Genomic DNA, 26754 nt, shown 5'->3' on the forward strand with positions numbered 1-26754 from the left:
AGAAAAATAAATAACCGAACAAAACAAATTATGATACACCAAGGGGGAAAAATAATTTAGCAGGGGTCAGAAAATATTTTTCTGTAAAGGGCCAGATAGTAAACATTTTAGGCTTTGCAGGCCATATGGTCTCTGTCCCAAGTATGCTACAGTTGTAGAGCAAAAGCAGCTACAGACAATACTTAAAAGAACAGGCATAGTTCTATTTCAGTAACATTTTCTTTACAAAAAATAAGCAGCATATCAAAATTACAATGAGATACCACTCCACACACACTAGCATAGCTAAGTTCAAAAAGTCAGGTAAAAAAAAAAAATTGTTGGCAAGGATGTGGGGAAATTGGAACCATCCCTGTTGATGGGAATGTAGGATGGTGCAGCTACTTTGGAAAAGTCTGATAGTTCCTTAAACTGTTAGAATATGACCCAGCGATTTCTCTCCTGTGCATGTATCCAAGAGAAGAAATACTTTTGTCCACACAAAAACCTGTACATGAATATTTATAGCAGCATTATTCATAATAGTCAAAAGGTAGAAAAAAATCCAAATGACCATCAACTGATGAATGGATAAACAAAATGTGCTATATCCATACAGTGAAATATTCCTCAGCCCTTCAGGGATACTTGGCCATGCTTGGGGAAATTTTTGGTGACAACTAGTGGGTGAAAGTCAGGAATGCTGCTACACATCCTACAGTATATAGGACAGTCCCTCCCATAACAAGGAGTTATCCAGCTCCAGAAGTTAATAGTGCCGAGGCTGAGAAACACTGGTGTAGACACATACATCATATAACTGTATCAGTGGTCATTCTGAGGATGTGATTTGCTTTTTTCTCATCTAACATTCTATTGTAAAACAGAAGCAATTTTAACCAAGACGGACAAGCATGTGGAAAGTGTGGAAGAAGCCATGCCTCATATCCCATCCGGGAGGCAACACTGTTTTATCTTGTCATTGGGGGTTCGGAATGAAAGCGCAAAGTCGGTGCTAATGGCCAGACAATTATTTGAATACACTGTCATTAAGCACAAAATGCTACAGAATTTATGTACAGTGAGGCATTCCTCCACTGTAGTCAGGTGGTAAAGCAATGATGAAAATGATAAAGTTAAATTACTTAGGCTTGAATTAGGCTTGTTATTAAGTGGTTCTTGTTTTAATGCACTGACCACTTGGAAAGTATTCATGGCAAAGAACTGAACTTGTAGTTTAACTGAAAGAGGGAAATGTAGCAGTTTTCCTTGTTTCCTAGCTCTCCACCTCTGTGCTAATTTAAGGGAGAGAAGGGAAATTCATGTGAGAAGAGAGGACAGAAAAAAAAGTGGAAAGGCAGGTGGAGGAGGAAATATGACTGATTACTCAAAATTAAAAAAAAAATTAAAGTCATCCTAAAAGAAAATTAATTTTTCCTTACATGAACTTAATAGCTCATTGTGGTCTCAATGCCAACAAACTAAAATTTTCTGAAGGAATAGGAAGAGTTAAGGGAGCTATTTCTAAAGTTACTTTATTTCTGTTAGCTTATGTATTTTGTTAAAAACCTTATATATAAAAAACTTATTTTCAACCCCCCAAAAAACCCTTAATATGAAACATTTCCAATAAACAGAAAATTACAGAAAATAATAAAAAATAAAATAGACACAAATATACCCACCATTGAGATTAAATGTGTTAACATTCTGCTAGATTTACTTCAGATGTTTCACTTTTAATAGATAAAAACATTTACCAATACTTCAGCTATAACATTTCAGCTTTAATTCCTTCCTTCTTCTTTCTTCCTTTCCTCTTTGGAACTAGATGACGTTGTTGTGTTTATTTCCCTCGTGTTTTTGCAGTGTTATCACGCACATACACATTACATTTATATATATATATATATATTTGCCACTTGATTTTCCTCTTTATTTTTGAGATTTATCCAGATATTCCCTGACTGCAGGATGGCTAAATGCTTTACCCTTTTTTGCTCTTACAGATGTTCAGGAAATACCTTTGTACGGCATCTTTGCCTTCTCCAGGGAGACTTTAGACATGGAATTGCTGGATCATAGGTACATGTACCTTCACCATTACTAGGTGTTTCCAAGTTGCTGCCCAAACTGGCTGTACCAGTTTTGCACTCTTATCATCTAGGAAGAAATCCTTACATCTTGGTCAAAACTTGGTGATGTGGAACTTTGTAATATTTGCCAGTTTGATGAGGGTAAAATGGTATCTCATAAAATTGTCACTAAAAAAAATTTTTGAATGGGAATGATCCATCCCTTCCCTCAACTTTTCACAACTTTCTCTCTTATATAGTCATTAAGAGTGAACCCTCACAAGGATTGCATTACTAATTGTCTAGATGTTTAGAATGAACAGACATGATAAAGGAAAGAAACATATTCCTGGATTCCAAGCTTCTCCAGGTCTGCCTTTGGTGCCATTCAACTTTGTCCCAGCCCTGGGTACCAAGGCTGGCACAAGGTAGCACTTCCAAAATTGTTGGCTCAGTAGGGTATATTATATCCTTCTTGTTGGGGCATCAGAACGAGGGGCAGTGCATGCTGTTGCGATGTCTAAATAATAAACACATATAAAATGTACTTTAAAAATGTGAAATTTAGACAAATGTATTATTTTCACAGGTGCATTGTGGTTGCAAAGAATTTCTATGAGAAAAATGTCAGAGTGATCTATGTAAAGCCTGAAAATCAATTATAACAGCTCCTGCTTATTTATATTTAGTACCATCTACATGCCAAGGACCTGAGAAAGAAAAAAGCAGCCCTTGACATGAGGGAACTAGTTGCCACTTCCAGCTGGGCCTCAGTGTTTTTAGAAGCTGGCCTGACACTCACAGATAGGCCCTGTTGTTCTTCTCAAGGAAATAACCAATCTTACAGAATAAGGTCAGTGGGCAAATCACTAAATACCAAACCTCCCAAGACTATCAATGACTGCTCCTCCTTTGTCAGTTACAGCTTTAGCCTCATTCTTTAGCCTGCCATCCTTCTAGATAAGATTTACTAAGCTACACACTCATCGAACTGTCCCCAATCCCTGACAGCGCTGAAATTCAGAGTTACCCTTCTCATTCTTTTTCTGGACTCTTACTGAGAAACCCCATCCCATAGTGCATGTCCTCATTCTTTATGAGTAACAAACTCCACTGGTTCAACTACACATGTTCCTCCTGGTGGTCTTTGGTGGGAGAGGCTTTCACAGACATTTCTAAGAACTTTACATATGCTACCTCATTTAAGCCTGACAACACTGCTTGTTAGGTATTATTATCATCCCCTTTTGCATATGGAAAGGCAACAGAAAGAAATTTTAACATCACCTCCAACATCACATAGCTAGTAAATAACGGGAATAAAATTTGCATCTGGGTCTAACGGTCACCAATACATAGGAACTACTTGCAGTTCTCCTGAACTTTCTGTTCTCCTGGACTTTCCCCTAAAAATAAGGTGATTTTTGAGGACAGAGACTGGCACAGAAAGTTTGGTAAACAAATATAAAAACAAATAAACATAAAACAAACAAACAACCCCCCCCCCCAAAAAAAACTGTAGTGTGAAGACTTACTTGAAACTAAGGCCCATTTTCTCAACCTCTGTGCTAATCTCCTGAGTTCTTAGAGTTGTTTCTTGTACCCAAATCAGTACTGCATGTTTACCCACACCACCTCCATGGAGTCAGAAGATGGGTAGCTTAAGGAAATAGTTCAAAGGGAGAGACTGCTTTTAAAGGGGAAAGAAAGCACGCTTGTGTGTGGGAAAACCGCTTTGGCCTTGTATCTGGACCTTGGCTATACACAATAAACTCTTCGGAATGGTTTCGCTCGAGGGCCTTCATTACATGCCCTTGAAGTTTTTTCAACTCTTTGATCTTCACTCCTCTTGGCCTTGCTCCTGCCTGGAACGTCTTTTATCTAAAAGTCCTGCCACTCTTTTCTGTTCAGAGAAAATCTAGGCATCCTTCCTTTCGTCTTTCCAAATCCCCTCCTTCAGATTTAATGTCAATTCCTCTCCCTTTTGTTCTCAATGAACTTTTAAAATAACTGCTATAACATTTACATTATTTTGTTATTTGTGTAAGGATTTGTGAAGCACATTAGACTGTGAGCTCCCTAAGGGCGTGGCCCAGCGCTGATTTTTGGTGGCCGTCTCTACCACCCTGAGCGGGCTCGAAGCACTCCGGCACTCAGCAGGCGTTTTGACAATCTGTCGAGAAAGCATCCTTATGGAGCGCCGTGGGCGCTGTGGTTCTCTCCCGCTTAGCACCCCTTCAAGTACGGGTCCCAGAACTACTTTTCTCAGTGGCCATCGCACCGAGACCTCCCGAGACTTGCAGAGAAGGTTAGCAGATGATTTCACATCCCAGAGCTGCTCATATGGTGGTGTAGCGCGGGTCTCGCCAGACTCCCAGGTTAGCAAGAACCCATTCTCCAAATTCCAAATACACCCAGACAAGACACTTCCCCATAAATTCTCCACGCTTCCCCAAACCCAATCCCGCCCAGTTCCCTTAAGGTGGGCTGCCTGGACCAACAGAAGCTTGAACAGAGAAAAGAACGGGCGGAACAGCCAATCACGTTTCTTTTTGCCCGGAAGGGGCGGCTCCCGGGAGCGTCACTGACCGCGCAGCGCGCGATTGGCGGGTCCCGGGCGGTCAGCGGCGGCGGGAATTTTCGGATGTGTTGGATGCGGCCCGGGAGGCAGCGGTTGGGCTGAACCCAACTGGCGGCGTGGGCGGCGGAACCGGGAAGGCGAGTGCGCCGCAGACCCCTGGGCTCCCGCCTGTGGCTTGTAGAGCTGCCGCCTTCTTTCTTCTCCTACTCCCCCGGAGCTGCGGGGAAGCATGGATCGGTACCGGCCACGGCTGCACCCCGCGGCGCAGGGCTCGGCCGCCGGGGCCCCCTATCCCTCCTCCGCCTCGTTCCGCAGCTGCCGGGACAGCAAGATGCCGCGCAGGAAGGGCCTCCAGCACCCTCCGCCGCCCGGAGGCCCCGATGAGCCTGGAGAGAAACGCCCTAAGTTTGTAAGTTAGCGAGGTGAAGCTGGGGGGTGGGGGAGCTCCCACAGTGCCGGTAGGCTGCGGCTCGGTCCCGGGTCCTTCAATGTCATTCAGCTCTGACCTGACTGACAGCGTGGGTGGGCCCACAGGGCCTAACTGGGGGCTACATTTTGTTCTAGATTGTCAGAGCTGCCAATCTCTTCGTAGACTTATGACGGCAGGGTCCAATTCTATTTGGATCCTTTGACAAATACCCTGATCATTGTGTTGCCCCAGATTTTTTAAGGCTGACGTGAGAAGCAGTTGAAATGTCTGAGTATTGACGTCACTATGGACTTTGCATTTTTTTAAGTTAAACTTTTCCTTTCCCGCCCCAGCATCTGAGGGTGTGAGATATATCGAAGTGAACTTTTAGGTGATAGTATTTCTTTTTCTGTTTAATATTTAAATCCCAAGAAGAATTTTTAAAAGTAGATTATGATTTTCCAAGTTGAAACAGCTCGTTTAAAATTGGCGGGTCATGTGGTCACTGCTAAAGAATGTTTTGTTTAGTTTGGAAAGAAGTCTAAGTATTTGAAACCTGCTGTTCTGGTTGCTTCTCTGACTCACTTCAACAGTCAAAGGAAGTGTCATGATTAGCGCCTTGTAAATCTTTCTGTTGGCATCAACTAGTGAAAGAATAGACAGTGAAGATTGTTTTGTTGTGTGTGTGTAAATAAATCACAAATTAATCACATAGAGAGTGGATACATTTGGGGTGGGACCAACGGAATTGAAAATTTAATACTAACCCCTCCATTTTACTTAGGAATATGGAAAAACATTTTAGTCATAGGTGAAATTTTACAGCACAGCATGTGCCTTCTGTGAACAAATGAAAGTTGTTAGGAATGTAAGTCAGGATACACAAATTAAGGGAATAAAGTCTTCTGGAGGAGTGAGTAGCTACATATAACAATTAAAAATGATAGATGAATAAAACTGAGAGCAGAGCTAAGAGATGTATCAGAATACTGAAAATGAGGGACAACATGGATTAATTACACAAAATTAAGTATCAACATGGCCATAGGAATGGTGAAATTTCACCGGAGGATCAACTATGTTGTTGATTGTTATCTTGACAGAGCTGAGGAATAAATAAGATAGGGTTAGACTGGCAATGAAAGATTCTATCCCATATGAGAAGAATCCACTGGGCAATGACTTTTCTTCCTGGTACAGTTTACCATCTGGGTTAATGTTGTCATTCCATTTTGTCTCCGACTTCTGTGCTCCAGAATACATGAAGTGTAATTTTCTGTGACTCATTCCAGCACGGAGGTCATGAAAACAGAACCTAAGATAATATTTAAGTTTAGTTTCCTTGAGAAAAGTATCAGGTGATATGAGTTCTAGGGTCTGTGCTGTTTTTCATTTCTTAGGTATGTTGTAAAGATGAAAAAAATGTCTGAAGACAACACTTATAAGCCTTAACTTTAATAAACACATCTAAAATACTGTGTGTGTTTTTAGATAGAGGTCTGATTTGAATCAAAACTTTAAATTAATTTAGAAGTAATTTGGATTCTTTGTAATCTCGCAAACTAATTTAGATTCTTGCTTACATGGTAATTTCTTGGTATTTTACATTTCACTAATTTTGTTATCAGCTATGTCTAATCTATTTAACTTGTGAATATGTGTGTTATCAATTATTTTTTATTTCTGTAAGTTCCATTTGCTTCTTTTTCCAATCTGCCTGGTTACTGTATTCCTGATATTCCTTGTTTCTTATTCCTTTATTTCTTTAGACAATTCCTACTTTACTCTTTCTATTCTTTATTTGGCAGTTCTGGTATGTGCATCTTTGAACTGTCTGACATTGACTTGCACCCATGGTAGCTTGGTCTCTCCCTCTGCGCTTGTTAAACTTTGTATTTCAATAATTGCAAATTCAATAATTTCATTGCTTTGCCTTAAACCTGTCTTCTAGGAGGCCTAACCGGGGAGGGTTTTCTATGGAGATGATCTGAGTCTGTTTCCACCAGGAGCCTGGGGGTGCCACCTCCCTATTGAACTGGACTCTTAGAGGGCCTGGGGTTCCAGGCTCAGCTCTAACTCTGTCCTGGCCTAGACTCAGTATCCCAATCTCAAGGTTACCTTCTGAGCAGCCCTTCCCAGTCTGCCTACTTCTCACTGTTCTCAGTCCCACTCCAGTAACACTTGTTAATGGGTTGGAGGGTGATCTTTGGAGACCACCTCTTCCTCACGAGATCTCTGCAATGCCTCAAAAAATGATTGTTCGGTTGTTCACTCTGCTGTACTGCCAGACATCAAGTTGGTTCTTGGCTTTCTCTTGATTTGGGATGAAGTGATGCTAGCTAGCCTGAATCTCTCCAGGTCACCTAGTCATCATTAGGTCATGTAGTTGCCTGGGGCAGCTGCTTTTGACTGGAACAAGTAGTGCGGGTTGGTGATGAGACAGGAGTAGGGATAATGTAGGTGCTTGGTATTTGCAACCACAAAGCTACAGACTGGTAGTGGAACTCAGGGCTAACCTGGCCACTGACTCCTGTCTTAGTGTAAGAAGGCAGGAGCTCTGGTCCCTACTGAAATCCTGTTTTACTTTGAACCTGGATAAAGCAGACAAACAAATCCTTGTTTTCTACTGCATGTTTGGTTGTGGGCCTCAAGTTACTTCTGAATTGTTTATAAACATCTCTAGCATAGAACTTCTCCCCATAGATGTGTGTAAATAGTAGAAGTCTGTCTATTATAAACGTAGGATAGTTTGGCTGCGTAATGAATCAACTTCTTTTGGGCTGCTTGCGAATTAACCAACTTGGTTTCAGCAGGGAATATGGCAAGCAGTGTGTGTGTATTAAGTTACTGGGATAGTTACTGGGAGGCTGGAGTGGAGGCTGGAAGGACAGTGCAAGAACCTGGGTGAAGACTGTGAAGGTGAATAGAATTCAGTAGGATCATTAAACTTGTCCCTGCCCTAGGTCACAGCGTCAGTACCTGGACCCGAGTCCTATTTCCCTTCTAGAACAAAACAAAACAGTTTCTTACTCGTCGTGAAAAGCCTGTCAGTGATTCTGGGCATTCCATTCTTACCTCCCACTATTAGAAACACACAGTACGCACAGTGGTGGCCACCAGATCCAGAGTGAGAGCAGGACGTGTGGCTTCTGGAGAAGTTTCCATCTCTAGGATGTGTGCCAGCCCTTTGAAAGGGGGCCAGTAAATTCCATTATCCAAGCTGGAAGAGTAGCTCTTCTTTTTCAATTAGGAATATCCTTTAAGTTCTCACAGACTTTAGTGTAAATCTGGCATCTATCTAATCATGGTTTCCATTGTATAGATTGTTATTGTCCAGTTATGTCATTACAGTACCATCAGTTTTGGTTGTGAGAGGTTTTTCACCATGTCCATTAATATCTATATGTCTACTGTGTTTGGTCATTGTTAGCGATAACAGTTAACCTTAGTGAGCCGAGCACTGTTCTAGGTGCTTCATAACTTTCAAGTGCTTTAATCCTTATTACAACCCTATGAGGTAGATAGTATTAATTAGCCTTGTTTGCTAGAAGGGGAAGCTGAGGTACAGAGGTTAAATTGCCTTTGGTTGCACAGCTGCCAGTGGGTGAGGCTGGGATTTGAACCTAGGCAAGCTGGCTTCAGAGTATACATCCTTAATCCCTATCCTGTATTACTCTCCCATGCTAGTGGGAGTTTTACTGTTTTACTGCTTCTTTTTTCATTCAGGAACCATTAACAATAGTTAGTAATGCCTTTAATGAATATAGAATTAGTGATTTCCTGATTATAGGCAGATTGTGAGGTGGGAAGAGGTATCAGGTTGGAGAACTTTTGCTTATTTTTCTGGGAACTTGAGAGTTGAAATTGTAGTGGGCTTGGTGAGAATAGTGCCTGCTCGCCTTATTTCCTTAGGCTTATTTGGAGGCAGGTGTGGTAGGCTGAATAATGATCTCCCAAAGTTATTCACGTCTTAACATTCACGTTAATTCCTGGAACCTGTGAATGTTACCTTATGACAAAAAAAGGACATTGCAGGCATGATTAAGTTAAGTTTTAAAAAATGGGGATATTTTCCTGGATTATCAGGGTGGACCCTAAATGCAAACACACTTCCTTATGAGAAGGAGGCAGAGGAAGATTTGACTACAGAAAGGGAGAAGGTGAGGTGACTACAAGGCAGAGAGATTGGGGTTGCAGCCACATGCCGAAGAATGCTGGCAGCCATCAGACACTGGAAGAGGCAAGGAACCCTTCTCCCATATCGGGAGATCGGCCCTGCTGACACCTTGATTTTAGCCCAGTTGAACACATTTCTGCTGTTTTAAGCCATCAGGTTTGTGGTAATTTGTTACGGCAGCCACAGGAAACTAACAGCAGTTATGAGGATGACCACATTGAAAGTTTTGGTTTCACAGTTTATAAATGTATGTTTTAGGAGAACCATCAGATTCATTTAAATCTCTTCCTGTGGTATCGTTTATTTTGGAAGATTTGTGATTTGCGCGAATATTAGATAACCACAGTTTGGTTTCCTGGAATAATGACTAGAACCTTCATTCATCTTGCTGTGCTGTATCATTATCATAAAGCAAGTATGATAATGATACAGGTGATTTCTATGTGCTCTTTTTGAATTTATTTCTTCATTGAGTCCTCAGTTAAAGTGATGCTCTCAGTTGTCCTAGAGTTACACTGTCAAGAATTGGAGACGGTGTTCTTAGTTGAAGGCTTTAGGCACCTGAGTTTTATTCATGTCAAAATTCCACCTAACCTAGCAGGCACTGAAACCTTCATAAGGTAAAAATCACTTTATTCAGTCCAGTCTTCTAAGTATAGTCGTCCTTCGTTATCCACGGGGGGTTGGCTCCAGGACCCTCCTTGGATACTAAAATCCATGGATGCTCAAGTCCCCTACATAAAATGGCATAGTGTTTGCATATAACCTATGCACATTCTCCAGTAAATCATTTCTAGATTACTTATAATACCTAATACAATGTAAATGCTATATATATAGTTGTAAATACAATGTAAATGCTTTGTAAATAGTTGCTAGTGTGTGGCAAATTCAAGTTTTGCTTTTTGGAACTGCCTGGAACTTTTTTTCCCCAAATATTTTTGATCTGTGTTTGGTTGACTAGTCAGATTCAGAACCTGCGGATACAGAGCGTTGAATGTAAATTGCTCTGAATCATCCCAGACTTTCTTTTCTTCTATCCTTCTAACAGGAAAAATAAGTTTACTTTTATTTGTTAATAGATGATTTATCAAGAGAACAAAATATATCAAGTGGCTTTTGGGGAGTATATTTAGCTGCTGAAAATAGATAATATATGGTATTTATTACTTCTGGATCACTCTGGATCTTTTCTTTGTGAGTAAAAAGGGGTGGGAGCAGGGATAATTGTCTTAGATTTAGAGCAAGGCTTAATTGCTTTTTTCAAAGACTTGGGTCTTTAATTATGAAGAAGCAAACTGACATACATTTATTGCACTGTGAAACCTTGCATCTCATCTAGTCTATCTTGTAACAATTGCTTCTGAACAGATGTTACCTGAAATACCTTTGCACAGTTGGTAGAATGTGAAAATTTGTCATGTTTTTATTATTGTTGTCTTAAATTAACTCTACTATATGGCATAACTTTATTGCTGTGTCCTAGAATCTTTATATATTTACTGCCTTATAGATTGGATTTAAAATTGGCTTTTTACCTAGAATGTAAATTAACCTGTGTATAACTTGTTTATGCTTGCAGAATAATAACAAGAAAAAACTGCTATGTATTACACTAACGTAATTGTCTTTAACTCAGCACATAGTATCCTCCAAACTAGGAATGAAATGAATGCTACAGAATATGCTTACCATCACACTCTGCTTGTTTATCCCAGAAACTAATTTGACTTATAGGTCTATAAAATATAGATTAAGCATAACCTTTTACTTTATGAGATATTAAGGATCAAAGCACGAGCTTTCTTTGAACAGGATCTACAAAGGTAACTTTCTCTCAATAGCAGCAGGGTGGCATTGAAATACCTTACCATTGGGAGTAATTTTCTCAAATAGCAAATCATTATTAACTTAGAGGAGAATTTAAGAGTTTCAGTAAGTTAAGTTTTGGTGCTGGAGTATTCAAGTTTCTATCTAATTAATGAAAAGTACTCGGAAATGCTTTGCCATAGATTTTATTCTTCAAAGGACCCACTGCCAACCTTTCTCACAGTTTTTTGTAGAAGAGGCATTATGAATGATGTTTACAAGCAGTGACTTGTACCATTTTTAGGGCTTCGATTCCAGCTATGTCACATATTAGCTGTGTGAACTTGGGTGAACTTAGCCTCTCTCTGTGCCTGTTTCCTCATGTGTAAAATGGGGTTGTTGGGAAGATTAAAAGTTAATGTGATGGGCGGAGAACAGGACCTGTAACAGCACTGTAACCTCTAAATATTTACCATTTATAGGTTTGTTGTTGTCATCATTAGTAGTAATAGTAGTAGTAGTACAATTTTGATCTAGATTTTAGGGCATTGGGGATGTTACATTGGATATTGGAATAACTTTCTTATACTGGGAAATCTTAATTGGAGCAGACTTTTTCCTCATGTTGAGGCGGAGGCATTCTGTTCCCAGGTCTTATCCTGGCAGGTCAGGTGGTGACATGTGCATTGATGCAGACTTCTGATTCTTATGGCTGAAAGGTCAGAGCAAGTTTCTGGAGCTTTCTGAGGGGTATGTTCTTATTTGTAAAACGAGTTTTATGCAACTATGAAACTTAGGTACCAACGAAACTTACAAAAAGAAACTGGCAAAGGAAATGACCTCAAACTTAGAAAAAAAAAATTCTTGTGATACTCCATTGTGGATTGAATGATAGTAAAAATGTTACTTATATATGTATAGATATAAAACCAAGTATAACTCTTTATGCTTATGGCTCTTTTACAAAACATTTTACATTTTACAAAACATTATGCTTATGGCTCTTTTACATATAAAATCCAAAACAAAGGTATAAAACCCATAAAATTTAAATTAACAACATTAATGTGATTGATAATTATTTTTGTTGAAATTAAGTCATCACTGTTGGATTTAATACTGGAAAGATATGTGTGTGGTTTGCTGTTTTCCTTTTTGTCAACTTGACTCTTGGATAGAAATGGAATTCCAGAGCTGATGGCTCCAAAGATCTGGCTGCACACTGTTGGTGGAGGCCTGTTATTTTCACAAGGTCTGGACTTGAGGTTCTGGGTGAAGTAATGAACTCTTATGATAAAAAGAAAAGAGCCATATGTAAATTTTTTTTTTTTTTTTTTTAGTAAATTATATGAAACTGTTGATAAAGAGCAGAAAGAATTGGAGCCAAGACCACCAGCCTCTATATTCATTTTTCTCTTGAAATTTAACTTTCCATAGCTTTGGGTATATCGTTCCTTGAATACTGTCATTTTGGAATTAGAACTTTTCGAAACTGAATTCTTCTTAAGTGCAGGAGCTTGTGAACCGTACGTGGCATGATGTCCATGTTGTTGGGCCTGCTGATACCATATTGGTAGAGCACACAGATGCAGGCATGGTCACCAAAAGTGCCTGATGGAACGTGGTTCTAGAGGGTCATTCAGATTGTACAGAACGTGCTTGCTTTATTTCTAACGTTTAATATAATCTTGGAAAAATACAAAGTTTCAAAAGTCTGATAGAATCGGAGAGTCTGTGGAAGGGCCCTGCAGACCTGAGTTTGAGGAACCTGGAGATGCCTTAAGACAAGACGTTAGGAGAGTCCTTGAACAGGCAAAGGTTTTGCACCTTTGTTTAGTCTTTTGTTTCGTGAAGAGCGAAAAGTGATTAGTAAGTATTTATCAGTAGTGAAGGATGCATACAATGTGCTTTAAAACAGTTTACCTCTAAGTGCTTTTCTAAGGGTCAACATTTCCCTTGCAATCTTTAAACAATATACTTTATCATACAAAAGAGGTATAGAACACAATGTAACTGCTCACCAGTAAGCTTCAGAAATGAAACATCATAAATTCTATTGAAATGTTCATTTCTTCCCTTTCTATTTATATCTCCTTATAATATTTACTCTTCATTTCTTTGAAGTAAGGGATTTAATTTTTTAAAAATTTTGATTAGTATTTTTGTTGTTGTTGTGGGGGGTTCCAATATATATCTCTCTCTTTTCCGTGAAAATAGATACATGAATGGAATTAATACCTAATAACCTTCTAATCCCTCCATCTTTGAGCATCATAGCCCATCTTAAATACCAGAAAAAAAGGGTATTTTTCCCTAAAAATAGATCCATGAATGGAATTAATATCCAATAACTTTCTAATCTCTCCATCTTTGAGCATCATAACCCATCTTAAATAACAGAAATAAAGGGGGCACTGGGATTTAATGTATCAAACATGTACTAAGAGCATCCTGTGTGCTGAGGGCCTTGGGGTATACCCAAGTAGCTGTAGTCTACGTCAAACCTTCATGGATTAAAGATGGCTAAATAACCTGCTCAAAGCTCTCCAAGGAAATTATTGCTAATTCTAGGTCATTCTAGATGTTAAAAGAAAAAAAAAAAGTATATGCCTTTTCTGGGGTTAAGGTGTAGAATTTCTTGAAACTCTCAGTAATATACATGGATTAATCTAATTGTAAGATCTGTAATGTTATATTTCTTTAGCTAATTTTATTGTGAGGTGTCTTCCCAAGATGCGGGGGTGTTTATCCTGTAATTGCTGCATTTTCCTGAGGCAGGCTGTTTATTTGGGTGTCATAAAAATGAAACTTTGTAACATTCAGTTTTTAACCAGGATTTACAAATTGGTGACATTGATTATGGACTGTACTATAGTATTAAACTGTTTTTGTTTATAAAAACATTGGATAGAATGCAATTCTCAAAGACAATTACAATTCATTTCTAATGAAAAATTGACAGCCCGAGAAATGAACATGAAAAATAGAATGCACATAATCTACATTCAGAAACTCAGTATGACAGTTTCATTTCTTTATAAAAGGTGATGGTCTTCATTAAAGCCATGTTCTAACTGCACTCATCCTATCTTCTGAGGGTATCGTTTTGCTCTTATTGATATGTTGTCTCGAGCCTGCTTTCAGTTGCTGTAGGCATATGTTTGTAAGCTTTTGGAAGTCACTTTCTCTCATGGTGGTGCCTGATACGGGCTTGAGCTTATGATGCGAACACTTGGCTAATTGAAAATCTATGCAAAGCTACTCTTGTAACCTTACACCACCTGGTTCATTAATCTATTCGTGAATAATTTTAATTTAAATAATATTGAGATACCCTAAATGTCTATTTTATTTTTATAAAAGATTGCAGTGGTGGTGGGTGAGGGCATGTAAAGACTACCAGAAACATCTGGGTCATTGGAGAACTGAACCTGCCGACTCAAGCTCCTCCAGGGGCCTGGCAGCGTGGCTTTAGAACACCCCCTCCAACCCTCCAACCACTGTGATCAAGAGGGCTTGGGCTGGATTCAAATATGGCTGTATGTCCTTGGGAAAATTAACTTCTGTGCCTCAGTTATCCTATCTGTAAAATGGAATAGATAATCGTAGTATTGTGATGATTAGTTGAGGTAATGCATGTTACAATAGCTTGGGCACAGAGCCTAACAGTTAACACATGACAGTTGTTAGTCCAGATCTTTCTGGATTTACCATGTGTTTGGGACCCAATAAACCTGTTGTAAGTTGAAAATATAATCAAAAATGCATGGAATATGCCTAACTTACTGAACATTATAGCTTAGCCTAGGCTACTTTAAACGTGCTTGGAAAACTTAACATTGGCCTATGGTCAAGCAAACTCATCTAACACAAAGCCTATTTTATAATAAAGTGTTGAATATCTCATGTATTGAATACTGTACTGAAAGTGAAAAACAGACTGGTTGTGTGGGTCCAGAGTGATTGTTTCTCTCGTGATCGCATGGCTGATGGGAGCTGCGGCTGCTGTCCGCCCAGCATCACGAGGGAGTATCCTACCACCTATCTATCACTAGCCTAGGAAAGGATCAAAATTTAAAATTTGAAGTACAGTTTCTATTGAATGAGTATAGTTTTCACATCATCGTAAAGTTGCAACTTTGTAAGCGGGAGACTGTAGTTTTATTCTTTTGGTTCCCGAACCCCAAAATAGGGGAGATTTCACCTCTGTAGTGTTGAATTCTCTCAGGCTGGTCATCTTGAAGGGCATGTGACATGATCTCAGTTATTGACAGCATTTTGACCTTTCTTCTGCTTCCCCCCTCCTCCCTCCTTCCTCCATTCCTGCTGGACACCTGCATTGTGTCCAGGGACCTTAATTCCAGTGGGGAACATGCCAAGAGGCTTGGTCCCTGGACATATATCCCCTCCTTTCTGTTTTATCTAGACCTCCATCCCTTGACCTTGCCTCTCTTTCTTTCTCTGTCAGCCTCCTGCTGACAACACTTGCTCTACACTAAACCCACACCCTATGAAAGTAACCCAGGGCTTCCTTTTGAACTAGGATGCCTTCACGTTCCTCGCCTCCTCAAACCTGCCATAAGGTAGAATATAAATAAATAAAGCAGCTCTGGCCTTCTTGTCCACTTGCCTCCTATCTCCAAGCCTGGAACAACCTGATAGGCTTCTCTGTGGCTGACCCGTGCTGCTGCATCCTGGTGGAAACCCCTCCAGCTCTGTAAACTGACGCCCTTAGACATCAGGAATCTACAGACTCACTGATTAGCACGGTCTTCAGAGATGTTGATCACAGTCATCATCATGACAGCTATGCTAATTCAGCTCTCTTGGTGGGCTGGATACTCTTTTAATCACTTAGTCCTAATACAATGCTTTGAAGTAGGTACCCTTGTGTTACACTTGATGGAACTGAGGCAGGGAGAGAGGTTTGGGGATGGTCCTGAGGTGCTGCAGCTGGGAACAGGGAATGATGGATGTGAACGCAGCCAGGCTGGGCCAGAGCCCTGGCTTTGAACTAGCTTTTTGGTTACGTCCTTTTTTACTTCTCTCAGCATTTATGCTGAGACTGTATGTATTCACTCTTTTTACCTTCTCTATGGGCCTGATTCCTTTTTGTTGTAAATCGTTTTTTAAATTGAAAAAGTAATGTATGAAACTCTTAAAAAGCCCAACAGTGTATGAGTTCAGAGTGAAATTCACTAAGACTCCCTTACATCCTAGACCACCAGTTCAGATTTTCCTCATACACAGGCAATGATGACTTTTATTATTTTCTTTTGGATCCTTTAATGATATTCTCTGTGTGTGTGAAGCTCCCACTTGATACTGCACAGGAACATGCCACAGCATTTGCTGAAATGATCTTAGAGATGGTTTCTCATGACTCTTCACACTCACCTTGACACATTCTTCAGAGAGAAAATAAAGGCCGTACTGCTTGAACTGGCTCAATTTCCTGCTACTGCTGCTGTAATCTTCTATATCTGCAACTCTTCATCCTTTCTCTTCCAATATCCACAGAAGAAGTGTCTGTTTTTCTATTCAAGGTTAATCCCTTTGCCACTGATCTTGATCCAGTCCCATTCCATGAAGCTGTTTCACTCTTCACAGGCTCCATCCTGTAAGAATGCTCAGATATCTTCCATTCTGAAAGAAAAAGCAGAAGCAAAACCAAACAACCTCCCTCTCCAACTTTCCCATGACCCTGTGACCCACTCAGTACCATGCTGTTTCCTTCCCTTATAGCCAACTTCTGTGAGTTAGCTGTTTTCATTTATTCTGTAAATATTTGAATGGCCTTTAATACCAAGCATAACACAGGTGGGTACAGTTTGGTTCTTGACTTCAAGAGGCTCCCATTCAGTCTGGCATGGAGAATAGTGGTACAGACCAAGTGTGTGGTATTACCAGGGAGTCCATATTGTGTAATTTTAAAGAACTCGGGCCCTGAAGTTAACCTGGGTTTAAGTCCTGGCTCTGAAATTGGTAGCTGTGTGACCTTGGGAAATTACTTTTGTTGTTTGTTTCTTCATCTATGATGTGGGAACAGTAGTACCCGTATTATAGGTTAGACATGATGTTTCAATGTGTTATAATGGGGGTTAACATGTAAGTACTAAATAGCTCTTATCTTGCTGCTGCTGTCATGATGGCATCGGCCAAGGGTAGAGTGCGCTCATAAGGGAGGGATTCAGACACCTCCCATAGGCTCCTCAACCTGTCTTTGCTTCTGTCATTCCACTGAAATTGCTTTGGCAGATCAACAACTGCCAACCCAGTGGCCGATTTTCAAGCTTTGTCTTACTAGATGTCAAGGTATTAGCACTGATCCCTCACTTCTTCAAACCTTTGCTGTAACTTATTCTTCTCTTCTAATCTTTGCTCATCCCTCTTCCTACCCTCTTAGTGTTCCCAAGTACTGTCTCTTTGATCTTTTACTTTTTTTACTTGATACCTCCTTCCAGCATGAGCTCATTCATTTCATTAGCTTTTACTACCACCTAGATCAGTGCTGTTAAGTACAACTTTCTGTGATGATGGAAATGTTCTGTTCTGCTGTGTCCGATTTGATATTCACTAGTCATATGTGGCTAATACTACCAAAGGGCTGACTTTTTAATTTGAATTAACTTTTGAAATAGCCATATGTGGCTAGTGGCTAATGCTAGACTTTGGCCCACATTCATGTTTAAATGGGCTGCCTGTGGCCTCAGGCACAGGCCATCTACAGGTCAGACTGCTTTCCAATGATGTGACAATTTATTCCTGCTGGATAACTTGTACATCTTGTTCAGGCAAAGATGATACACTTTCTTAGCCTCTGAAGCTACCCTCAATGATGGGTTTATGAGCAAAACGACATCAACGATGACAGAAACAGGCATGGGATCACACCTGTTAGAATGGCTGTCATCAAGAGGAGAGAACAAGTGTTGGTGAGAATGTGGAGAAAAGGCAACCCTTGTGCGCTGTTGGTGGGAATGTAAACTGGTTCAGCCACTATGGAAAACAGTACGGAGGTTTTCCAGAAATTAAAAATAGAACTATCATATGACTCATCAATCCTAGTTCTGGGTATATATCCAAAGGAAACGAAAACTGGACCTCTAAAAGGTACCTGGACTCCCATGTTTATTGCAGTATTATTCACAATAGCCAAGATATGGAAGCAACCTAAGTGTCCATCAACAGTTGAATGGATAAAGAAGATATGGTATATATATATATATACACACACACACAATAGAATGTTTATTCACCTGTGAGAAAGAAAGACATTCTGCCGTTTGTGACAACATGGTTGGACCTTGAGGGCATTATGCTAAGTGAGATAAGCCAGAGGGAGAAAGACAAATACTATATGATATTACCTATATGTGGAATCTGAAAAAGAAGGGTGGGGGAATGTGTTAAGGGAGATAAACTTTGGGGAGATGAGTTAAAGGGTATAAACTTACAATCAGAAGATAAGTTCTGGAGATCTAATGTATAGCATAGTGATTATAGTCAACCATACTGTATCATAAACTTCCGAGTTGCTAAGAGACTAGATCTTAAGTCTTCTCCACACAAAAAAGAAATGATAATTATGTGAAGTGATAGAGGTGGTTAGCTAAAGCTACTGTGGCAATCATATTGCAAAATATAAATGTATCAGATCAACACATTGTATGTCTTTAACTTACACAATGTTATATGTAAGTTATACCCGCAGTCCTTGGTCATTTGCAATAGGTTATTAGGATCACTGGGGGCCTTCCCGTGCCTGTTGCTGTCAGCTGCTGACTTCCCCATAAACCTTGTTGACTCGTTTTATTAGTGTGTTTGAATCGTGCGATGATCAATATGAAATGTGAAATTATGAATATGAATCAATATGAAACTATGTGTTTTCAGAAGTCCTTTACAAATATACTTGGGTTATTACTAGAGAGTCATCACTGAAGTCTCCTTGGTGTTGTTGGAAGATTGCCAAGGGCAGTTTAGGCTGTAGTTTCTTGAGCCTGCAGCTTGACTACAGAAATTGGTGTGTTCAAAACCTAAGTTGTGAGATAGAATTTTATGTGTTGGAATTTCACTATGTCATCGTGTGACATAGTGTAAGTTTGATATAGTATTGGACTGTTCTGTATGTAACCCCATTCAAGGATTTTTCTCTCCAAATTCCCCAAATTTCTTTGGGTGAGAAGTGCAATGAAAAGTATTAAGGTGAGGAACCCATGTATTTCTGCATGTGTAGCAGTGGCATGATGGTTACTTATGTTACATTATTTTTGAATCACTGAAAAGGGAAAATAAGTGACCCAGGTTATTTATGTTTTCCTCTAGAACCTATTGAATTGTAAACCCCTTCAGGGCAGGTGCTGTGTTTTATAGTTCTTTATATACCAGGCCGGGCATGATGTTTTGTTAGCTTAGATGCTCAATAATGATATCTGGCTTGGTTAGTATCTAAGAGATGTAAAACATAACCACATTTTATGTATAGTACTGGGACTGCAATGTAAGAGCTGGAATTGTGCTCTTTTTCCTCCTTTTTCAGATATTAAATTTGTAAATATGCAATCACCTTTTTGACTTAAGTGACAAACCAATTTAGAGGGTAGTAATAAAGAGTAGTAATCAAATTATGCAGGAAAACTTATTGGTGATTTAATTATTTAAAAAAGAGTTTAAACATCAATAATTTAAAAATTAAATTTTCTTTATTTAGCTTTTGCCCTGTAATTAATTTCTGACAAGTATGTGTGTGTGTTTTTTCGAATGAGATTTTGAAATGTGGATATTTTTGTGGCTCATGTTTAGTCTGATTTGGAAGGACATGGTGTATAAGGCTTGTGGCATGTACTAACGCTTAAATTCTACAAATAAAAATATAAAAACTATTGATTACATTTCTATTTTACACTTAAGCAACTTTAAAAAAAATAAAGGGGGAAACTCCCTAGCAAAACATATATTTTTGTGTTAGTCAGTTTTCAGAAATTACAATCCCCCCAGCTTCTTATCACCTCAACTTTTAAGATAAGACTTTGTACTCAGTGTTATAACACTTAATAACCGTTCAATTGGAATTATACTTATCTTTCTTTTTATTTTTTTTATTATTTTATTTTATTTATTTTTTTGGGCTGTGTTGGGTCTTCACTGCTGTGCGTGGTGAGTGGGGGCTACTCTTTGTTGCGGTGAGTGGGCTTCTCATTGTGGTGGCTTCTCTTGTTGCGGAGCACGGGCTGTAGGTGCATAGGCTTCAGTAGTTGTGGCATGTGGGCTCAGTAGTTGTGGCTCATGGGCTATAGAGCACAGGCTCAGTAGTCGTGGCTCACGGGCTTAGGTGCTCCGTGGCATGTGGCATCTTCCCGGACCAGGGCTTGAACCTGTGTCTCCTTCATTGGCAGGTGGCTTCTTAACCACTGCACCACCAGGGAAGCCCTATGCTTATCTTTCTTGTTAAGATTTCATTTCCAATCCCTTTGCCTCATAAACAACTCAGAAACTGCTTCATTTCTACTGTAAGTCTTCCTCCCTAGGTTTGAAACAGCTGCTGTCCCACGGAGCGGCGAGGACTGAGGGAAGGGAAGGGAAGGGAAGGAAATTGAGCCTGGGTTTGGGGTCACAGTGACCAAGGTTCCATTCCCAGCCCGGCCACTCATCCACTCTGGCAGATCACTTTTGTGACACTCAATTTACTGATCGGTAAGATGGGATAATGGCTGATGTATAGGATTGTTGGGTATTAGTAACTATGGTAATGCTCAGTAGGTGACGGTGGAAATGGTGATGATGTGGGCTATATGATATGGGTACCTAGGGATCTATTTTGCAGTCTTGGGTTCTGTCTCAGTCAAGGCCTCTTTTGGCTTAAAGGAACATAACAATATCTAGTTTAACCTTAGAAAGGGCAGTTGTAAAGATGCACAGGGCTATCTCCTGGGATCAAGCACAGTGAGTTTAGCTGCTTCACTTGGATTGGAGCTGAGAACTGAAAAGGGGCAGCTTGTCTCATTCCCTTTTCTGGGATCATACATTTTTGTGGTGCTTCTTACCAGGCATTGCTCCACTGTTGTATCTCTGCATTGTATCGCTTCTGCTACCTTGATTTTCACACAGCCAAGCCCAGAGTCTCACAGTTCCAGGTATACATATATGTTCTTGGTCCTGATTCTCATCTCTGAATCCCAAGTCCACATTTCTGGGAGAGTGAGGATTTAATTGGCTTTGCTTGGATTTAAGTGTTGAGCTCTGCTCACCTCAGCTGTGGCAGGGCTGGCTCACAAAGAATGATGAAGATTGCTGGTCCCACCCCTATGACATAGAGAAGGGATTGTGTGCACGAGACAGATAAACCCAACAGGTGTCTGCCATATCTGCACATGTGGGACTTTGGTGATGCTAGGCACTGGAAGACTGAGCTTGCCCAATTTAGTTGTTTCTAACCCTGGCTGTATATTAGAGTCACCTTGGGGGTAGCTTAAGTACTTATGGCAGGCCCTATCTTTGGGTATTCTGATTCAGTTGGTTTGGTATATTACTCAGGTACTTGTATTAGGAAAAGAAAACAAAAACTCTTCAGGTGATTCTCATATTCAGATTGAAAAACCACTGGCCTAAATGTTCCCTGCGCTGTGGTATGTCTAGGAGTTCAAAGATAAGGGAAACAAGGTCCCTGCCACTTTTAAAAAAAAGGAAAGAAGAAAAAAAAGACAAACCCACAAACTGCAAGACAGTGAGTGATCAATGACCCAAAGGAATTTTTTTTTTTATATACACAGAACATTTTTATTACAGGATAAGGATATAGCACAGCAATAGCAGAAGGATATGCAGTGAAAGGGGTCTGGCGATCTCAGGCATAGGCTGACACACAGGACACGTGCTGTCCGCAGGTCTTGAACCACCACCAGCATACATGCAAAGCATTTTGGTACCAGGATGCCCCAAGTTTGTTCATGCTGGGGGTCTCTTACCTACATGACCAGCTTCCCCATCACCACCTGAAAGGAATAAGAATGACTCAGTGGGTCAACTCCTTTTTTTGGGTAACTTTTATTTATTTATTTTATTTTTGGCTGCGTTGGATCTTCGTTGCTGCACGTGGGCTTTATCTAGTTGTTGCGAGCGGGGGCTACTCTTCGTTGCGGTGCGCGGGCTCTCATTGCGGTGGCTTTTCTTGTTGTGGAGCACGGGCTCCAGAGTGCGGGCTCAGTAGTTGTGGCGCACGGGCTCAGTTGCTCCGCGGGAAGATCGTGTGGGATCTTCCCGGACCAGGGCCAAGAAACTGTAAACAAAAGGGCTATGGGCGACGGAATTGGGATCTTCATTTCTTGATGATACTGAAGGTTCACCCACCCTTACTGTAAATTTATATGTGCAATACCTACTTAGTCTGTTTTCTTCCCTCACATTGTATTCTCCCCTTTAGCTGTCAGTCTCCTGAGGCCCAGGCAACATGCTGGCTGTAGGGATGGTGCTGGGAAACTGCCACTGCTTGGAGTTCTCAGCCCCAAAGAAAAATCACAGCATGTGAGAGGCCCCAGCAGCTGAAAGGAGGGTGGTCCAATACAACTGACACCCAGCAAAGCAGAGCTGCTGGCAAAGTGGATTCAACTGTTATTTACTAGTTAAGTTGATTACTTATAACATGTTTTTATACATAAACATTTGTGACTGTTCTGTTAGAAGAATAAAAGCCCATGTCCTTAAGATGGCCTGGGATGGATCTGCCCGTCCTTCCTCTTTGATTTGTTTCATGTTGCTGTTGCCACACTGGCTCCCTCCTTCCCTGAACCCTACAGGTGCTCTTTCCTAATGGCCTTTGTTCTCCCTGCTCTTTTATCTGAAACACTTTCCCTGATTCCTTAGTCCGCTCCAGTCTGCTCAGATGCCACCTTCCCATTTAGACTTATGCCTACCCCAATTCCCACGTTTTAAATTGCAACCCTGCTTTCTGGGCCTGCCTTACTTTGTGCTAATTTTCATTTTTAGCAGAGCTCTCATCACCTTCTAACATCCTCTATAACTTATTAATGTGTTTGTTGTCTGTTCCCCAATAGAAGGTAAGCTTCTTTAGGACAGGAATCTTTGTTTTATTTACTGATGGTTCCCTTGTCAATACATAGAAATGTTTAATATTTGTTGAATGAATGAATGTTTTAGGAATCTGTCATTGTGTAAAAAGGACAAATTCTGTACTACAACTTTTACCTAAATCATGGCTTAATTTGACTTTAGTTTTAGATCATTGCTATAATGTTTGCATGTTCATTAGCAAGTATTTATGCACATATGATTAACAATGCTGCCTTTTCTTCCTGTCAGCATTAAATACCTCTGTTATGGTGCTTATCCCACTGTCTTGCATTTTGGTTATTCAGCTACTTGTCTTGCTGCTCCTTTGGTTGTAAGCTCATAAGGGCAGGGACTGGGTCCTCTTTTTATATATATATATATATATATATATATATTTTGGCCCTAGACACCCCCCCATCCCTTATGTCTCTGACTCTACCTCCTAGCACTCTTCTTCTTTTTTTCTTTTAAAATTTATTTATTTATTTATTTATTGGCTGCAGCAGGTCTTAGTTCTGGCACGTGGGATCTTTTGTTGCAGTGTGTGGACTCTTTGATGTGGCGTGCGGGCGTCTCTCTAGTTGTGGCGCTCCAACTCCAGAGTGCACGGGCTCAGCAGTTACGGCACATGAGCTTTCTAGTTGTGGCACATGCCTTCTCTCTAGTTGTGGTGCACAGGCTCTTTGTTGCAGCATGTGGGCTTGTCTCTAGTTGTGGTGCGTGGCTTTTCTCTAGTTGTGGTGCGTGGGCTTCTCTCTAGTTATGGCACTCAGGCTCCAGAGTGCACGGCCTCAGTAGCTGTGGCACGTGAGTTCTCTAGTTGTGGCGTTTGGCTTCTCTCTAGTTGTGGTATGCAGGCTCTTTGTTGCGCTGTGTGGGCTTCTCTCTAGTTGTGGCGTGTGGCTTCTCTCTAGGTGTGGTGCACAGGCTTCTCTCTAGTTGTGGTGCTCGGGCTCCAGAGCACACGGGCTCAGTAGTTGCAGCGTGTGAGCTCTCTAGTTGTGGCACGTGGGCTCCAGAGTGCATAGGCTCAGTAGTTGTGGCGTGTAGGCTCCAGAGTGATTGGGCTCTGTAGTTGCAGCATGTGGACTCTCTAGTTGTGGCACGCAGGCTCAGTAGTTGCAGCACGTGGGCTTAGTTGCCCCGCAGCATGTGGGATCTTAGTTCCCTGACCAGAGATCGAACCTGCATCCCCTGCATTGGAAGGTGGATTCTTAACCACTGGGTGGGTCTTCTTTGTATTTAATATAGTGTCTTGCACATGTTGGCAGCCTAATTGTATTGTGTAGTAGAAAAATAGGGTTATGAGGGACTTCTCTGGTGGTCCAGTAGTTAAGAATCCGCCTTCCAATGCAGGGGACGTGGGTTTGATCCCTGGTCGGGGAACTAAGATTCCACATGCCGCAGGGCAGCTAAGCCTGTGTGTTGCAACTACTGAGCCCCCGCACCACAACTAGAGAGAATCCCGCATGCCGCAACGAAAGAGCCTGCGTACCACAACTAAGACCCAGCACAGCCAAATAAACAAACAAACAAATAAATAAATAAAAGAAAAAAGAAAAAAAGGATTATGAGACTAGGTCTTACTTGAACAATCATGTCTTATTTCTTATACTTTGTTATCATGTCTTCATTTGCATTGAGTTATCAAGTGAGTGGTATTTATCTTAGCTTTCTTTTTTAAATTTATTTATTTACTTTTGGCTGTGTTGGGTCTTCGTTTCTGTGCAAGGGCTTTCTCCAGTTGCAGCAAGTGGGGGCCACTCCATCGTGGTGCGTGGGCCTCTCACTATCGCGGCCTCTCCTGTTGGGAGCACGGGCTCCAGACGCGCAGGCTCAGCAGTTGTGGCTCACGGATCCAGTTGCTCCGCGGCACGCGGGATCCTCCCAGACCAGGGCTCGAACCCACGTCCCCTGCATTGGCAGGCAGATTCTCAACCACTGCGCCACCAGGGAAGCCCTACCTTAGCTTTCTTAAGATGGCATGAGATAGTTTACATTTATAATAAGGAAAAATGATAGATTTCTTTTATTTCTGACATTAATAAGTGTCAAAGTAGAAAAATAAAGCTAAGTCAATATATTATTGTTGCCACAGAAATTGAATTTGTGTCAAAAGGATTTGTGCTTGTGATGTAGTGATTCATATAGTTTTCTTGGAATTAAGTCTCTAGCAGGTGACAACATCAATAATTCACAAAACCAAGGAGACTTTTGAGATTGGTTAATTTATATATGTGGATTAGAAAACAAATGAATAATGTGCTTAATGTATTCTGATGTATTTGAAAATATGCATTAAAAATCCAGCCTATTAAAAAGTCTCTGTTCACAGTATTTATTAGATTTTTTTAGATTTTTATTTCTTTTACTGTCTCATACATACATTTTTATTTGAAAAGGAACAAATCTATATTTTCTGTTTAGTGTGAAAAGTATTATCCATAGTAATTAAAAAAATCTTTTCTCATTATAAAAATAAATATGCTCATTCCAGACAGCTAAGAAAATACAGAAAAATGTAAAAAAAATTGTTTCAAATCCCACAATCCAGATATATAAAATTAACAGTGGTTCCTGTCTGGTTTTTTCTATAAATGTGTATATTAATGAAGTTAGAATTATATTGCAAATGCAATTTTAAATACAGCTTTGTTTCATGTAACATTATATTGTAAGCATTTTTGCAATGGTAAGACTGTAATTTAATCTTTCACATATTCTGGGAAGTTTTAGGTTGATTACAATTCTAGCTATTTAAAATAATGCTGTAGTGATATATATCTATGTATAAGAATACTTGATTGTATTTCTTATTTCCTAAGTATAGATTCTACAAATAGAATTACTAGGTTAAAGAGTAATTACTAGTAGAATTACTAGGTTGAACATAGGATTTGTTTCACCAAATTGTTCTCTCAGAAGGTTTCACCAGATTTATTTCCTTATGGTGATGCTAAAATGTAAACAAATAAAATCCTTCTCAAATATAGAGCAGTGTGATGCGTGGTACTATATAAGTCTCAGGAATATCCAGTCTAAATTCGTGTCTTAGACATGACATCTAAGAGGCTGAGGCACTCTCAGAAATAACATAGTAATTAGATAAACTTCAGGGTGATTTTGGAAACTCTGGGACCATTTAAAATCCGTCTACAGCTAATATCTTACTTTTCAGCCTTCTCCAGATAATGAAAAAGGTCTTGGGTTCTGATGACCTCGAACCAGACCTAACTTGTAAAGGGGTTCAGGGATTTGAATTGTCTTTTCCTGGACCCATTGGAGAAGAGTTTTTGATCTGGTAATTTAGTGAAAGAAACTGGAACAGCTGAAGAGAATATCTTAAAATAGGTATGAAGGCTGTGTTACTAGGATTAGTCATTATGTTTTCTCTTTGAAAGAAAAGGAACACTAGAGTTCTGCTAGAATAAAAAATGACTTGTTAGGTGTTCAGCCCCTGTGATGTGTAATTCAGGTGAGAGTTACAAGTAGCAATTTGAGAATTGGTTTTTCTGGAGAGGTGGTTGTTTTCGAGCAGTTATGTGGTAGACTTTTGATCCTTTTGAAAACCTTGTGCCCTCTTAGAAATGAATCTTTTCATGTCTGTAAATGGTTGAATGATGCCTCCTTCTGAAACCTGGTCTTTCACAAAGAA

General features: G+C 40.2%; 1 protein-coding gene across 2 annotated transcripts in view; it reads left to right on the forward strand.

Annotated features, from left to right (window-relative positions):
* Nucleotides 1-4584: 4584 nt before the first annotated feature.
* The window catches only part of DIAPH3 (diaphanous related formin 3), a 550258-nt gene continuing 528088 nt past the window's right edge, over nt 4585-26754 (forward strand). For both annotated transcript variants that reach the window (XM_022561162.3, XM_030762514.2), the window contains exon 1: nt 4585-5044. In XM_022561162.3, the coding sequence (XP_022416870.2) occupies nt 4865-5044 (180 nt within the window). In that variant the 5' untranslated portion in view covers nt 4585-4864. The remainder of the gene's footprint in view (nt 5045-26754) is intronic.

Source organism: Delphinapterus leucas, chromosome 18 (assembly GCF_059928025.1).
Source record: "Delphinapterus leucas isolate spDelLeu-1000000601 "Yukka" chromosome 18, BTC_Dleu_Yukka2, whole genome shotgun sequence".
In the NCBI taxonomy this organism is placed as follows: domain Eukaryota; kingdom Metazoa; phylum Chordata; class Mammalia; order Artiodactyla; family Monodontidae; genus Delphinapterus; species Delphinapterus leucas.